The following is a 15846-nucleotide window of genomic DNA, read 5'->3' on the forward strand; positions in this document are numbered from 1 at the left end:
ATGATAAAATTGCACGACAATTTCAAAATATCATGGATATCTTTACCTGTGGTTTTCATAGTATAGTATGTAATAATGTTATGCATGCATGGTTCGGATCCAGACCCAGACTTAATTCGACACGGCCAAGATGCAACGAAAGGAGCAATAGTGAAAGAGGTCATTTTTTATGCAGCCATCCATCTCAAGATGGACACCACACCCATCTCGAAAAATGCAGGTGGCAGGTCGCTGCATGGTGGGCATGCAGCCATGCCACATATAATGAGAAGTCATAATGAATAGGGGTGTCAATGGGTCGGGTTTGACCCTAACCCGACCGGTACCAAACCCTATAGGGTCAAGGTTTGGTGCTAAACAAGGAGGTCCGATTAGAATCCTGGTCAGATTTTAAGGATCCAGCATGTATGGTTTATGAAATTTTATACCAGACCTGGGCCCGACTTGAGTTCCCATTAAAATTTGCAACTTTTCAATGTAAAAAAAATAAAAAATTTTATTTTATTAGGTATGGTTCAGGTCTGGTTTATATAATTCTTATAGGGTTCTAGTATGGTTTCTCATATGTAGGTCCAATCCGACCAGAGTCCAGACCTGGTACGAGCATCTTAAATCTAATCCAAGTTTGGTCCCACCTCGGTCCGAACCAAATCCGACCCGTTGACACCCCTAATAATGAAAATATCACAAAGTACTGGTTTTCTGTGGGTGGGGACGCATATATACAACATCATTGCCAAGATCCAATGAGGTTTAACCCAAATTAACCGGGGTCCATATGCAACTCTCTGCATCCGATCCAATATGAGAGAGAAAAAATCGAGCTCGGGTGGGACCCTCTCCATGAGGTGATTCCAAATTGGGTTTGCGAGGCCAGGGTGTTTCTTGTCCTTGCCCAACAATTTGTCTGGTGAGGTTGTGATGGCAAAAAAATTTCTTGGTTTCATTATTTTGGTACGCTATTGGCTATTTACAAGATAAATGCATTGTTTTCAAAGCTGTAATCAATAGGAATATTTGAACCCTAAATGTATTGCTTGTAAACCAAACAGTTCAACCACCATCTGCACCCTACAATATAAAATATATGTATAAAATATTTATTATTAGTTAACAAGCCTACATTAGCAGAGTCAAGCCGAACACTCATTTCATTAATCATGTTGAGCTTGCCGAGCCTATTTCATGAGTTCAAACAAGCTCATTATGAGCTGAACATGAACCGAACCACGGGTTGTGATCATCTCGTTTCCCAGTCCTACTTGTATGGTTCCTTCAAGATTCTGCCCGAGCCCATTTAACACATCCAATTCAAATGAGTCATGACCAAGTCAACCCGGCCAGCTTTGAACGCTGTAATGTTACCTTAGTCATTTGACTAGAGTGGCAACCATCCTGGTCTCTAAGTTCAATTTGACCGGTTAAGACTTGGCTGCAAGATCGAGCTGCTGCGGGCTTTTGTTGTAGGCTCGAGCTAGTCGAGCTTGACTAAGACTTTCTCAGCCAATAAGTTTGATGGTTTTGTGAAATTTGGTAAGCATAGGCATAACTAATTAAGAAGGACTTTGTCCATTCAACTCAGCATAGGTTTGGACCATTGCCACATATTTTACCATGATATTATTTTTCTTAAATTTTTTTTTAAACATTTGTGTGTATACCTCTGCATATTTTGCCAAGATTTTCTTAGAAAACATTTTTTTTTGAATTTTAGAAAAAAAGGCAAGATTTTTAATTTAACATGAGATTTTCCCTTTTTAAGAAAGTCCCCATGATCAGATTTGTTTGAGGAAATGAGTGGAACCAATCCCCACAGACAAAGGCGTAGCTAGGGGGGGGGGGCAGGACTGGGCAGTCCTGCCTCCCGAAACAGTTAATTTTTTTTTTTAAAAGCCCAGTCCTAGCCCAGCCCTGATTCCATATGAAATAGATTTTTATCCATTTTTTAGCCCAGCCCTGACTGCAGCAAATAGTTTGATTTGTCCATATAAAATAGATTTTTATTAATAATTGTAGCCATTTTTTATTTTATCTCAAAAAAAAATTTGGGGGGCGCTGCCCCCGAACCCCATTATCATACAATTTTTTTTTTTTTTGCTACACCCCTGTTTGCCCCCCCCCCCCCCCCCTCGCATGAGTCCTAGCTACGCCCCTGCCCACAGAATATGTTGCTCTGGTATGATTGGATTAGATCCACCAATTGAACCGAGCCAATGTCAATATACAGCAAGACAAATGGTTGACTGTTAGTTCGCACCTCAATCCAATTCAACCCGAGCCTAAAGTTCCGTGTACGAAACGAGATCGACCTTCAGCTCGTATTGGAGGGACATGCATGTCATTTTAAAAATTAAATGCTCATCGTTTTCGTTTGTGTTATTATTATTTTTTGGTCAAAAAAAAAAACACCTCATTTCTTGCTTTCCCCGTCCGGTAATTGTGGCTGCAAAAGATCGGCGATTATTTCATTGGCTACGAGAAGGGTGAACCCGCGAAATCGGATCAGGGCAGAGAGAGAGAGAGAGAGATTGGCAGTGGAAGGCGACATCTGGACCCTTTTGTGGGCCGTTGGCGTCGGTCCTTTCCCCCTTCGCACGATAATGGTCGAAAACCCACTGACAAATTACTAATATAGCTAACAAAACGAGATACCCACTTCTCATTTTTCTCTTCTCTTCTTCTTCTTCTTCTCTCTCTCTCTCTCTCTCTCTCTCTCTCTCTGTTTCTGTGTTGGAGAATTGGTCGTGGTGGTGGTGGTTGTGATGGTAGAGGAAACGCCCAAGGTGGAGGAGGTTGGCGGTACGGCCGAGCCAAAGCCGGCGGCTCCACCGGAGCCTCCCAAGGACGTGACGGAGGAGAAGGCCATCGTGCCCCCGCCGGCCGCCGACACCAAGGCTCTCGCCGTTATCGAGAGTGAGGCCCACTCTCTCTCTCTCTCTCTCTCTCTCTCTCTCTCTCTCTCTCTCTCTCTCTCTCTCTCTCCTTTCAGCTGTTCCTTCTTTCTCATTAATTTTCAGCTAACTCTGGTTTGTGTTTCACCTGAAATTTCTGAATGGATTGTATTTTGTTTTGGATCCAGTGGCGTTTAACTATTTTTTTCCCCTGTTGTGTTAGGTAGTTTTAGTTGGTTGTAACATCTCTATGGAGAAATTGGTTTTAATATTTCTTTTTCTTTTGGTGAGGTTTGTGTTCTTTGAGAAGTGTTTGTCATCTGTATGATGTTTGGTGGACCAACAACAAGGTATTTCTGTGTAAGTGTTTTGCTCTTTTTTTTTTTCGGGTTTTCGGGTTCTGTCGTTCTCAGATCCTTCCCTGGAACGAACCTGATGGGAGTCCAGTGACCACGGTGAGGAAAAGACGAGACACCACTTGGGAAGAATTGTTGTTGTTTGTTGGATCTCTCATTGTAGGGTGTCGGTGGATGTTTTCTCAGTTGGTGAAAGTATTTGGTCGTTGTTGCTGCCTTTGAGTTGTGTCGGCTGACAGATTACTTTTTTTTTTTTCACTGTGTTTTAGTTATTCTTATTTCAGGGTTTATGTTTTTATTGTGTTTTAGTTATTTTTATTTGTTGTTGTATGGGTGATATAGGAAATTTTGATGTAAAATTTTCAATGAAATCCGGAATTTCCTTGTAATTTTGTACCCGAAATATTTGTGGTTATTTTGTGGGCGATTAAACCTTCTAAACAATAGGCGAGGTTTTATTATAAGAGAACTACAATTTTGGATGATTGCTTTTTTTATTTTTCAGTTCCAAGTTTCATGTCTTTTTGTGGGTGTGATGGATGATCTGTTTCTTTTCAACATTTTTATAATAATAATAATAAGAAGAAGAAGTTTGTGCCTGCTTTTATGTTGTTCTGTTTTTCATTCATGACTATGGTATTCTTTTGTAAATCTGATCATGAAGAAGCGAATTTTCCAAACCAGTCGACTCTGTTCTTGGAGTTAAATTCCTATGTGTTAGTGATGGATGGTGATCTATCTTTAGCTTCTGCTTCCCTGCCTCTCCAAGAAAAGGTTGAGAAGTAAACCATAAAACAACCGTCTTACTGCCATTGCTATTGTGAACCTCTTATCTTAACTTTTTAATTTTGAGAAATTTCACTAGTTAGTGTTTTTACTGAAAATTTTCTTGTTAACTTTTTGCAGTATGCTATTTCATATTTTCTGAAGAACCTCATCACTAGATGCTTGTTTTTTAACTAACCAAATTTACAAATTTATTTCCTTCCTTTTCTCAGTCTCTTATTTTACAAAGTGCCTTTTTTCTTACCCTCTCCAACTTCCTTTTTCTCATATTTCCTGTTGAAAAACCTATGACAATTGGAATTTCAAGTTCAGAAGCTGTTTTATTCCTGTTAAATGGATCAGGCACCATGTCATTCATCTGAATTGTGGACTACTTTCAAACTGGATTCGGTTGTATACATTCCTTGATTCCATCTTGTGATCAATGGTACTGAATTCTTCTCATATTGTGATCAATGGTACTGAGTAATTGTAATACTTTTTACTGGCTATGTTGTTTGTAGTAGCAAGTTCTTGTACATATTCACATCTGTGATATTGCATACAGCGTTTCTTAAATATGGTCATTTTTACATGGTTGATGGAAATTGCTGTTAGATTTTGAGCATGATAAGTAAGTAAGCTTTCGGTGGCAGGATCAATTTTGGTAGTTTTGTGATGTGTTTGGAGAACCCAATGGGCGCACCTCTTTTGAGAGAATGAGATCTCCACAGTTTTCTATTTGCCTTGCAAATATTTTGTTTTGAGCAAGCGGATGGTTGTCATTAGAAATCATTTTGGCTTCATTTGAGCTGCTTTTCATTTCTCGTTACCAATATGAATGGGGATGTGATATGAAGTTTCTGATTTGTACTTTCTGGGTTCAGCTTAATTGATTCAATTGGATATTTTCCATGGTGGTTTCTGTAATGAATTTGCTTCGAACCTTGTCTGTGTTCCTGTTCTTTATGGTCGATGGTTGCTAACATTGTGGTTTTAATTTGCATTCAACCATTGGTGGGAGATGTGATATCTTGATGGGAAATCACCCAAGACAATGATGTCCTTGTCATGTTTATAGTACTAAACTTGTTGGTTTTTTTTATGGAAATGGGGATAAATTTTTTCTCCTGCCTGTCTGAAATATCTTGGGAGGCTAACATCGTTCACATGATTTGTTGGCTCTCTATTGAGCCCATCTTTGTTGAAATTTTACAATATATACTGCTATTCTAATGCAAAGAGTAGTAAATTTTCAGAGATTAACTTATGCCAGTATCTTTCTGGTTCATTTCCATTTTCGTTTAGATATTGGAATTGATAGTTCTAGATTCCTTTGAAAGAACTATGAAGATGACATAATTTTCTTTTCTACTTGTGGCATTTTATTTTTTCTCTATCATCAGAGGTTGCAGAACCAGCTGACCCTGCTTTGGGGAAAAGTTCAGGAGGTTCTATTAACAGAGGTACATATTGTCAACTAGTTGTTGAGAAATCTCCTAAGACTGTCATTTTTGTCAGTTATAGGAGTTGCTATTCTTTCTGAATTTGTGAAAATGTGCTTTTATTTGTCAGGAACTTTTTTATGCATAAAATTTGTTCCTTGATCTGATTATGTTATCTTCAGATGCCATTCTTGCACAGGTTGAAAGTGAGAAGAGACTATCTCTGATCAGAGCATGGGAAGAGAGTGAAAAGACAAAGGCTGCTAACAAGTATGGTTTTGTTCTTACAAATAGTTCAAACTAGGTGTGCTGTTGTCTTTCAAGCAATTTCACATAAAGTCCAGTGACTAGTGATCACTGATTTGACTTAGTTCTTAATGACTGAAAGCTAAAACTTGTCTGACTTAAGTAACTCTAGCAACTTTTGAGTCAGACTGCACGAAAGTTGGTACAGTTGCTTGAATATAAGGTTGGATCTGTCAGTATTCAGAGCTGGTTCTTATTAACTCTTATTTTGGTTAACTATTCACTTAAAAGCATATCCATTTATTTATTTATTTATTATGCCTTCTTCGTCAATTCTTCCTAATTAGCTTGATGATTTGTAAACATGGACCAGACACCAATGTTTGATGAAGCCTACTGCATAGAGACTGGGCCAGACATATTTGGAAAGTTAGACTTATACTCGTTACCTTATTTTTGTTGTCTTTATAAAAGTAATTTGTAAATGATGCAAAGCTCAAGTCATCATTGGATCCACCGTTTGGCAATAAACACATAGGAATCTTCTGTTTTTTGTGCAAGACTGACAAATTAGTGATTTCTGAAAAAAAATTTGTTTCAACATTTTCAGATGGCAGAAATTTGTCACTCTCATCTGTCATTGCTCTTATCCTTCTGGTTATGTAGTTCTCTCTTTTTGGATATTGCTCAATGATAAATGATTAATTCGAGATTACTCTGCTTCAGAATATATTAGAAATTAGAAATTGATATGATTTGATCATTACATTGTACATGCTTCACAGGTTCGAGAAAAGTCTGTCAGATATCGGATCTTGGGAAAATGCAAAAAAAGCCTCCCTGGAAGCTGAGTTGAAAAAGATTGAGGTATGTATTAGTCTGCAGGGCTGTTTCTGTATGACTGGAGATTTTCTTAATAGCTTCCAATTTCTCACTTTTTTTTTTGAGAGGTCCAATCTCTCACTTGAAATGTTGTTTCTACAATTTTATGCTATTCTGCCAAGTATGTATCAAAATGTTTGTTGACGTTTATAGAAATTTAAGTGTGCTTTTCCTGGTTGTCTATATCATGGACAAATACTGCCAATTTACCTTTTGTTTATTGCTGAAGAAATATTGAAGTACTAATCTGTTACTTCACTCTAATTGGATGATGATTGATTTGGTTTGTTCAGCTGTAAGTGTTCTGGTTATAAATCAATGATCAACAGGAAAAAAAAAACAAAGCAAAAAAGGAACTTGTAAATAATGGAAATACTATAAAAGAGATTAAATGTTTCCCGTCCATGTATAGGAGAGCTTTGAAAAGAAGAAAGCTGCATACGCTGAGAAAATGAAGAACAAGGTTGCGGTCGTCCACAAGACTGCAGAGGAGAAGCGAGCAATGGCTGAAGCCAGGTGTGGTGAAGAAAAGCTTTTGGCTGAGGAGAAGGCTGCAAAATATCGAGCAACAGGTCTAGCACCAACAAAGCTCTTTGGTTGCTTTTGAAGATAATATTATTAAAGTCATTCCTGGGGAAAAGTATCCGTAAGCTTCTTGTGTGCCTTCATGTTAGTTCTATTCTTTCTCTAAGTGCTGTTCGAGCGTGTTGATTATCTTGTACATAATGTGTTGTATCTCTGTGTATGTTCTAGTGTTTGGAAAACTATTCTGTTTGTTGTGTATTGATGTTACGATGTTAAAGAACTTGGTTTGAAACAATTAATATTTTTTCAGTTGGATTTGTTAATCCTGTGCGACTAATTTTGGGCACAATTTTCTGGCTTTTCTTAAATACTAGAATTAGTACACATTTAGAAGTGAGGTAAGATTTGTGCATAGACCACCATAAGAATTAAAGTGGACCAAGAAATAATACATTTTGAACAAGTGCAGAAAAATCATGTTATGTCGGGAACGTGAGTCAGTGTATGCTTAAACAAGAAAATCCTTTTACAGTGTGTACTGGGATCGAAGGAGCCAGAAAATGCAAAAACTAGTGACCCCTTGTTATTGCATATGCAGAAAGTTTTCTGTAGATATGTGTTAGAGATAAGCTAAAATCAGCGACATTTGAGCTGGACAATCTTATCAAGATCTTTCCGATTGGTTAAGATTCTAATATAAACCAAATTGGTATTGGTTGCCAGATTTGTTTGTTATAAAATCGTAAGAGCTATCCTAAAATCATGGGATTTTCGATAAGCTCATAGTATTATTCTCCTTGTATAAAACATTGTAAGATTCAACAGAAAAGAAAACGATTTCTCCTTCACTGAATTTTTTATCTATCTTTGTCATTTATCGTAATCTTAACATGGTATCAGAGCTGGAGCTCTGACGCTGGGTTGGTCCTTTTGGAGTCCCACCAACACATCGTGTTGGTGTATCAGCATCAGGCCCTCTTGTTTTTCCACTATTGGTGGGTGCACCTCTTCCTGTCTGGGTGGTGAAGGCTCGTATGAAGCGACACCCTGTTGTCACTGTTGATCCCACGCTACTGATCTGTTGATCACTCGGTGGCCGCTATCCTGTTGATCATTCTATGCTGGCGCATCATATCGGTGTTGCACTTCATCGCAACTCACCTTCCCTTTATCAGATTGCTGAAGCTAATATGAAATCTACTTCATCCAAAATCCATTTGGTCAAAATCGGGATGATGTATATTCCAAGTTCTAACAGTGAGAGAAAAACAATGACGGGCAAAATGAATTGTCCAATCCAAATAAAAACTCATAGGAGACCTATTTTTAAAACCAATGCTTGGAAATATGAACCTCCCAATCCGAACATACTCTTAAGAGGCTTAAATTTACATGAAAATGAGTTGTTTCCGATGTTGGGTGATACAAACATGTTATATGGCCCCTTTTTTTTATGACGAGGAACCCTCGCCGAAGTGTTGAAAGCCCTGTGTGGGGCCCCATGACCACCCACCCTTACGTGGATGATGTAAACCAAGAGGGCTTGATTCATGAGAACTCAATTTACGATAAAACATTATGTTAAGATACTCCTACATATTTTACATTACGAAAGAATAAACAATGGAAAATCAAGAGAAATAATACATAAACACAAGAAAAAAATTAAATTTTATTCATCAAATCTTCACTGTGTTCCCTCAAATCCCTATAATAAGTATTTATAGGGAAACACAATAAACCTTAGGTCTATTTTGGATTTGAATAGATCCATTACGCAAAAAATCCAATTCTAAAAGAAAAGTCCAAATAAAAACCCTAAATTAAATTGGATCCAAATGAATCTTTATGGACCCGTGTCTTCTGCTCCACTCCTGCATCATTCTTCTCGAGTTGGAGAAGACTTACCCTCAAGTCTTGATCTTGCTTAAGCTTTTTCAATCATGTTCTACTTTATAGGTTATGAGCCCACAATACAGAACCAGATCTTTATACCGCACCACAAACTTGAGTAGACCAAGCATGGCCTGCTCCAATACGTATATGAAAACCTAGAACATTCTTTTTAAACCATCCATAATCTTTGAGTGCCACTTTTTGAAGATCTGGATCAAATAAATTGAATGGATCTAACACTGGTTTGATCCAATCTGAAGTAGTCCACAAACAAATAATTTGGATCTTTGGCTCCATCATCCCATGTTTCACATGATGTTGATGTTGCACCCTAAGTAGGCATGGGTTTTGTGGCAGGCTTGGTTTTGGTGAAGTGGGTGCGGGTAAAGTTTGAGTTTGGGTGGGAGGTGATGAATGGATTGGTTCTTTTGGGACTAGGTCAAATGGACTTGGGTATGGTTTTATGATAGATTTTTTTGGATATGGGACTCTGAGGGTCTAAGACGGGTTTAGAAAGATCCAACAAAATAGATTTAAATTCTTCACATGATTTTGGATTCAAATATTTTTTAATTGGATCTAGGCTTGGGATGGGCTCTAACAAGTTTTGGGTATTGTTTGGGCCAAAAGCAAGGGATAGTAGATTCACAAAAGCACCTCAATCAGTTGCTTAAACTCGATTCATATAAGATCGCTCACACCTTATCCCATACAAGCGAATAACTTGTCCCTGAACCATCTTCTAGCTTCTTTAAGCAATGCAAGCATGATTAGGAGTATTTTATTGTACTCTAGGGTCTGGTTCTCTTCGAAGATCCGCTCTATTGCTTGAATCCAATCTGTGAATGTTTTTAGATTGTTGCAACCTGAAAACTCTAGAAGACAAAATTCTTCACCATACTCAACACTGATCCAATTCTTTATCCATTGTTTTAGAGTTTTTTATGGATATTTGAGATCTAGGGCTTGTGCAAGCTGTGGGTGTTTGGTTAAGGTTTGGATTTGGCTTTGTTGTTAATGAACATTTGGGTCACACTGGGTCTAAGGGGTCTAACTAGATAGATTTTGAGACAGCAGTGGGTCTAACTATGTGTTAGGATCCATGTGGGTTGGATACAAATCACAAAGTTTGGGATTCGAGTCGAATTGGGTAAAAACTGACTTGAAGAGACTAAGAACTGGTTCTCGAGGCATATGAACTGGTCTGGAATGGTAGATCAAGAAAGAACCGAGTGGTGAGAACCAGTTTTGTATTGAACTGTAGGGGTGGCAATCGTGTCGGGTTGGCAGGTTGGCGGGTCAGCATACCTCAACCCGAACCCGAGCCGTTTATTAAACGGGTCGGTTGTGGCAAACACGAACCCGGACCGTTTAATAAACGGGTAACCCGACACGACCCGCCAACCCATTTAATAAATCGGTTGGATAGGGTAAACGGGTTCTCAAGTTAGCGGGTCAGGTTGGTGGGTCGGGTTGACGAGTTGGCGGGTTGACGGGTTGACGGGTTGGTGGGTTGACCCGCCCGCCTAACCCGTTTATTAAACTGGACAGCCGGGTTGGCATACCCCCAACCCGAACCCGACCCATTTAATAAACGGGTTAGGCGGGTCGACCCGTTTATTAAACGGGTTGGCTTAAGCCCAACCTGAACCCGCCTAAGAGGCAGGTTGGCGGGTCATGTCAGGTTTTGCCACCCCTATTGAACTGGTTGCCACCCACGACCAAAGCAGGTTATATGTCCCCTCCCCGAACAGGGCATCTCATGCTCAAGGGTCCCAAAAAGCACCACGTATTTAAGCTTGTGCATCTCGTATCCCCATGTTTGTCAGCATTAATTAGCATTGGAGTTTGATGCGATTGCAAAGACTTAATTACCCTCTCCTCTATTGGTGCCAAAAAAAATAATGATTGTAGAAAATGAGTGATTGTAAAGACTTAAGTGCCCCGAAGATGATTATTTAAGACCTAGTCTCTGCACTGCAGGATTATCCAAGAAAAAAATCTCTCCTGGAGGAGGCCATGAACATCAACCCTCTCACTCTCTCTCTCCTTTCTCTTTCTGCTTCTGTGCACATCCAGCAGAAGATCCTACATTGCTCCATCATGCACCGACTGACCTGCACATTGATTGTTGTGGAGCCTGATTCAGAGTTTTTACCCTTACAGGAGGAGGGTTTGGAGGCTCCTCCCAGCGTGGGTAGCATCATTCAACTAAATGAGTTGTGGATCCTGATTCAGAGTTTTTACCTTTACAGGAGAGGGGTTTGGGGGCTCCTCCCAGTGTGGGTAGCATCATTCAACTTGAACAGTTGTGAAGCCTGATTCAGAGTTTTTACCCTTACAGAAGAGGGGTCTGAGGGCTCCTCCTAGCGTGGGTAGCATCATTCAACTTGATGAGTTGTGGAGCCTGATTCAGAGTCTTTGCCCTTACAGGAGGGGGGTTTGGGGCTCCTCCCAGCGTGGGTAGCATAGTTTTTGCCCTTACAGAAGGGGGGTTTGGGGGCTCTTCCGAGCGTGGGTAGCATCATTCAACTTGATGCACTGCAGGATTATCCGAGAAAGGAATCCCCCCTGGAGAAGGTCACGAACATCAACCCTCTCTCTCTCTTCTCTTTCTACTTCTGTGCACATCTAGTAGACAATCCTACACTACTCCATCAAGCATCGACTGACCTGCAAAATGACTGTAGCATGGTTCAACTTGATGAGTTGTGGAGCCTGATTCAGAGATTTTGCCCTTACAGGAGGGGGGTTTGGAGGCTTCTCCCAGCGCAATAAAGTGTTTTGTTTAATCATGGTGCTCATGTTTCCTTCGGTTGTTTCTTGCTAAAGGTTTTTGTAACACTCTTTCTTACAATTTTTCTGGTTTGAAGATGGTGACTTCTGAAAGTTACCGTTCAATTTCAGGAAATGAACCTGTTACAGAACCAGATATTCTGTAATCAGTTTCACTTTTTAACAGATTTGAAATATCAAATGAGTTTATAAAGTTATAAAAATTTCCAAATATAAACTAGCCAAGTAAAAAAAGAAAACCCTTTTTACAGATTTGAAAAATGATCTTCTGTTAGGGAGATATGACTCTTGCAAAATGAACTAAAAACATGAGTAACTCAAACAATATAAAGTTTGACAGGGTCTTGGTTTTAACCAAAAATAGGTATAAAATTACCATAAAAATTACTGAAAATTGACATAAATAAATTAGACTCAATAAGAAAGACACTGCTTTTTACGGATTTGAAATCCGATCTCCGATTAGGGAGATACGCCTCCGACAAGTTGCTCTTAATTCAAATAGCGATTTACGCGTGACGGCTTACTAAATAACACTACAAATCGCTATTCAGTAAGTCGTCACGAGTAAATCGCTATTTGAATCAAGACCAACTTGTCGGGGGCGTATCTTTTTAACCGAAGATCGGATTTCAAATTCGTAAAAAGCAGTGTCTTTCTTATTGAGTCTAGTTTATTCCTGTCAATTTTCAGCAATTTTTATGGTAATTTGTTTTCCCATTTTGATTAAAAACCAGACCCCTATTATTTTGCATTATTTAAGTTGCACATATTTTTAGTTTATTTTGCGAGAGTCATATCTCCCCAATGAAATATCATTTTCCAAATCTGTAAAAAGGGTTTTCTTTATTTATGTGTCTAGTTTATATATGGAAATTTTTATAATTGTTTATACATATTTGATATTTTAAATTTATTAAAATTCAGAACTGGTTACAGATTAATCTTATTTAACCATGATTAAACAAAATAGTTTCGATTTTTTATATATTTGAAATATCAAATAAATATATAAAGTTATAAAAATTTTCAGATATAAACTAGACAAATAACGCAAAAAAACTTTTTTACAGATTTAAAAAATGATCTCCCGTTGGGGAGATATGACTCTTGCAAAATGAACTACAAATATGAGTAACCCAAACGATATAGAGTTTGACAGGGTCTTGATTTTTGACCAAAAATAGGTATGAAATTACCATAAAAATTGCTGAAAATTGACAGGAATAAATTAGACTCAATAAGAAAGACACTGCTTTTTACGGATTTGAAATCCGATCTCCGGTTAGGGAGATACACCCCCGACAATTTGGTCTTAATTCAAATAGCGATTTACGCGTGACGGCTTACTAAATAACACTACAAATCGCTATTCAGTAAGTCGTCACGAGTAAATCGCTATTTGAATCAAGACCAACTTGTCGGGGGCGTATCTTTTTAACCGAAGATCGGATTTCAAATCCGTAAAAAGCAGTGTCTTTCTTATTGAGTCTAGTTTATTCCTGTCAATTTTCAGCAATTTTTATGGTAATTTGTTTTCCCATTTTGATTAAAAACTAGACCCCTATTATTTTGCATTATTTAAGTTGCACACATTTTTAGTTTATTTTGCGAGAGTCATATCTCCTCAATGAAATATCATTTTCCAAATCTGTAAAAAGGGTTTCTTTTATTTATGTGTCTAGTTTATATCTGGAAATTTTTATAATTGTTTATACATATTTGATATTTTAAATTTATTAAAATTCAGAACTGGTTACAAATTAATCTTATTTAACCATGATTAAACAAAATAGTTGCAGTTTTTTATATATTTGAAATATCAAATAAATATATAAAGTTATAAAAAAATCCAGATATAAACTAGACAAATAACGCAAAAAAACCCTTTTTACAGATTTAAAAAATGATCTCCCGTTGGGGAATATGACTCTTGCAAAATGAACTAAAAATATGAGTAACTCAAACGATATAGAGTTTGACAGGGTCTTGATTTTTGACCAAAAATAGGTATGAAATTACCATAAAAATTACTGAAAATTGACAGGAATAAACTAGACTCAATAAGAAAGACACCGCTTTTTACGGATTTGAAATCCGATCTTCGGTTAGGAAGATATGCCCCCGACAAGTTGGTCTTGATTCAAATAGCAATTTACGTGTGACGACTTACTAAATAACACTACAAATCGCTATTCAGTAAGTCGTCACGAGTAAATCGCTATTTGAATCAAGACCAACTTGTCGGGGGCGTATCTTTTTAACCGGAGATCGGATTTCAAATCCGTAAAAAACAGTGTCTTTCTTATTGAGTCTAGTTTATTCATTTCAATTTTCAGCAATTTTTATGGTAATTTGTTTTCCCATTTTGATTAAAAACCAGACCCCTATTATTTTGCATTATTTAAGTTGCACACATTTTTAGTTTATTTTGCGAGAGTCATATCTCCTCAATGAAATATCATTTTCCAAATCTGTAAAAAGGGTTTTTTTTCTTTATGTGTCTAGTTTATATCTAATTTTTTTTAAAATTGTTTATACATATTTGATATTTTAAATTTGTTAAAATTCAGAACTGGTTACAAATTAATCTTATTTAACCATGATTAAACAAAATAGTTTCGGTTTTTTATATATTTGAAATATCAAATAAATATATAAAGTTATAAAAATTTTCAAATATAAACTAGATAAATAAAGCAAAAAAACCTTTTTTACAGATTTGAAAAATGATCTTCTGTTAGGGAGATATGACTCTTGCAAAATGAACTAAAAACATGAGTAACTCAAATGATATAGAGTTTGACAGAGTCTTGGTTTTCGACCAAAAATCGGTATGAAATTACCATAAATTTTTTTTAAAATTGACAGAAATAAACTAGACTCAATAACGAAGATGCCGCTTTTTATGAATCGAAAATCTGATCTCTGGTTAGGGAGATACGCCCCCGACAAGTTGGTCTTGATTTAAATAGCGATTTACGTGTGACGACTTACTGAATAACACTACAAATCGTTATTCAGTAAGCCGTCACGCGTAAATCGCTATTTGAATCAAGACCAACTTGTCGGGGGCGTATCTCCCTAACCGAAGATCGGATTTCCGATCCGTAAAAAACGACATTTTCGTTATTGAGTCTAGTTTATTTCTGCCAATTTTTAGCAATTTTTATGTTAATTTCATACCTGTTTTTGGTCGAAAACCAAGACCCTGTCACACTCTATATCATTTTAGATACTAAGGTTTTTTGTTCATTTTGCAAGAGTCATATCTCCCCAACGGGAGATCATTTTCCAAATCTGTAAAAAGGGTTTTTTTCTTTATTTATCTAGTTTATATCTGGAAATTTTTATAACTTTATATATTTATTTGATATTACAAATTTTTAAAAAACTGGATCTGGTTTGTTTAATCATGGTGAAGTAAGATTAATCTGTAACCAGTCCCGATTTTTAACAAATTTAAAATATCAAATATGTATAAAAAGTTATAAAAAAATTTAGATATAAACTAGACAAATAAAAGAAGAAAACCTTTTTTGCAGATTTGGAAAATGATCTCCCGTTAGAGAGATATGACTCTTGTAAAATGAACTAAATAAACTGTGCAACTCAAATAATGCAGAATAATAGGGGTCTGGTTTTAAATCAAAATGAGGAATGAAATGACCATAAAAATTATTGAAAATTGTCAGAAATAATTTAGACTCAATAAAAAAGACACTTTTTTTTACGGATTTGAAATCCGATCTCTATAACAGGTTCATTTTCTGAAATTGAACAATAACTTTCAGAAGTCACCATCTTCAAACCAGAAAAAAAGAACAGAAAAATCATGGGAAAGGGTGTTACGAAAACCTTTAGCAAGAAACAACCAAAGGAAACATGAGCACCACGATTAAACAAAACACTTTATTGCACCGGGGGAAGCCCCCAAACCCCCCTTCTGTTGGGGCAAAATCTCTGAATCTAGCTCCACAACTTATTAAGTTGAACGATGCTACCCACACCGGTGGGAGCCCCCAAACCCCCCTCCTGTAAGGG

The 15846-nt window shown here is 37.2% G+C and overlaps 1 protein-coding gene across 1 annotated transcript; it reads left to right on the forward strand.

Moving 5' to 3' along the window:
- The first annotated feature begins 2553 nt into the window (after positions 1-2553).
- Positions 2554-7433, forward strand: LOC149813272 (remorin-like). The gene is made up of 5 exons (XM_089990830.1): positions 2554-2913; positions 5419-5478; positions 5640-5727; positions 6489-6570; positions 6998-7433. Exons 1-5 carry the CDS (start codon positions 2763-2765, stop codon positions 7190-7192), a joined length of 576 nt encoding a protein of 191 aa, XP_089846956.1. The 5' UTR covers positions 2554-2762; the 3' UTR covers positions 7193-7433.
- The last annotated feature ends 8413 nt before the right edge of the window (positions 7434-15846 follow it).

This window comes from Nuphar pumila, chromosome 16 (assembly GCF_984573655.1).
Source record: "Nuphar pumila chromosome 16, dmNupPumi1.hap1.1, whole genome shotgun sequence".
Lineage (NCBI taxonomy): Eukaryota > Viridiplantae > Streptophyta > Magnoliopsida > Nymphaeales > Nymphaeaceae > Nuphar > Nuphar pumila.

Coding starts and splice junctions, on each gene's coding strand:
- LOC149813272 (XM_089990830.1), top strand. CDS start 2,763: ATGGTAGAGGAAACGCCCAAGGTGGAGGAGGTTGGCGGTACGGCCGAG. Junction 2,914..5,418: donor GGCTCTCGCCGTTATCGAGA/GTGAGGCCCACT, acceptor CTCTATCATCAG/AGGTTGCAGAACCAGCTGAC. Junction 6,571..6,997: donor CTGAGTTGAAAAAGATTGAG/GTATGTATTAGT, acceptor GTCCATGTATAG/GAGAGCTTTGAAAAGAAGAA.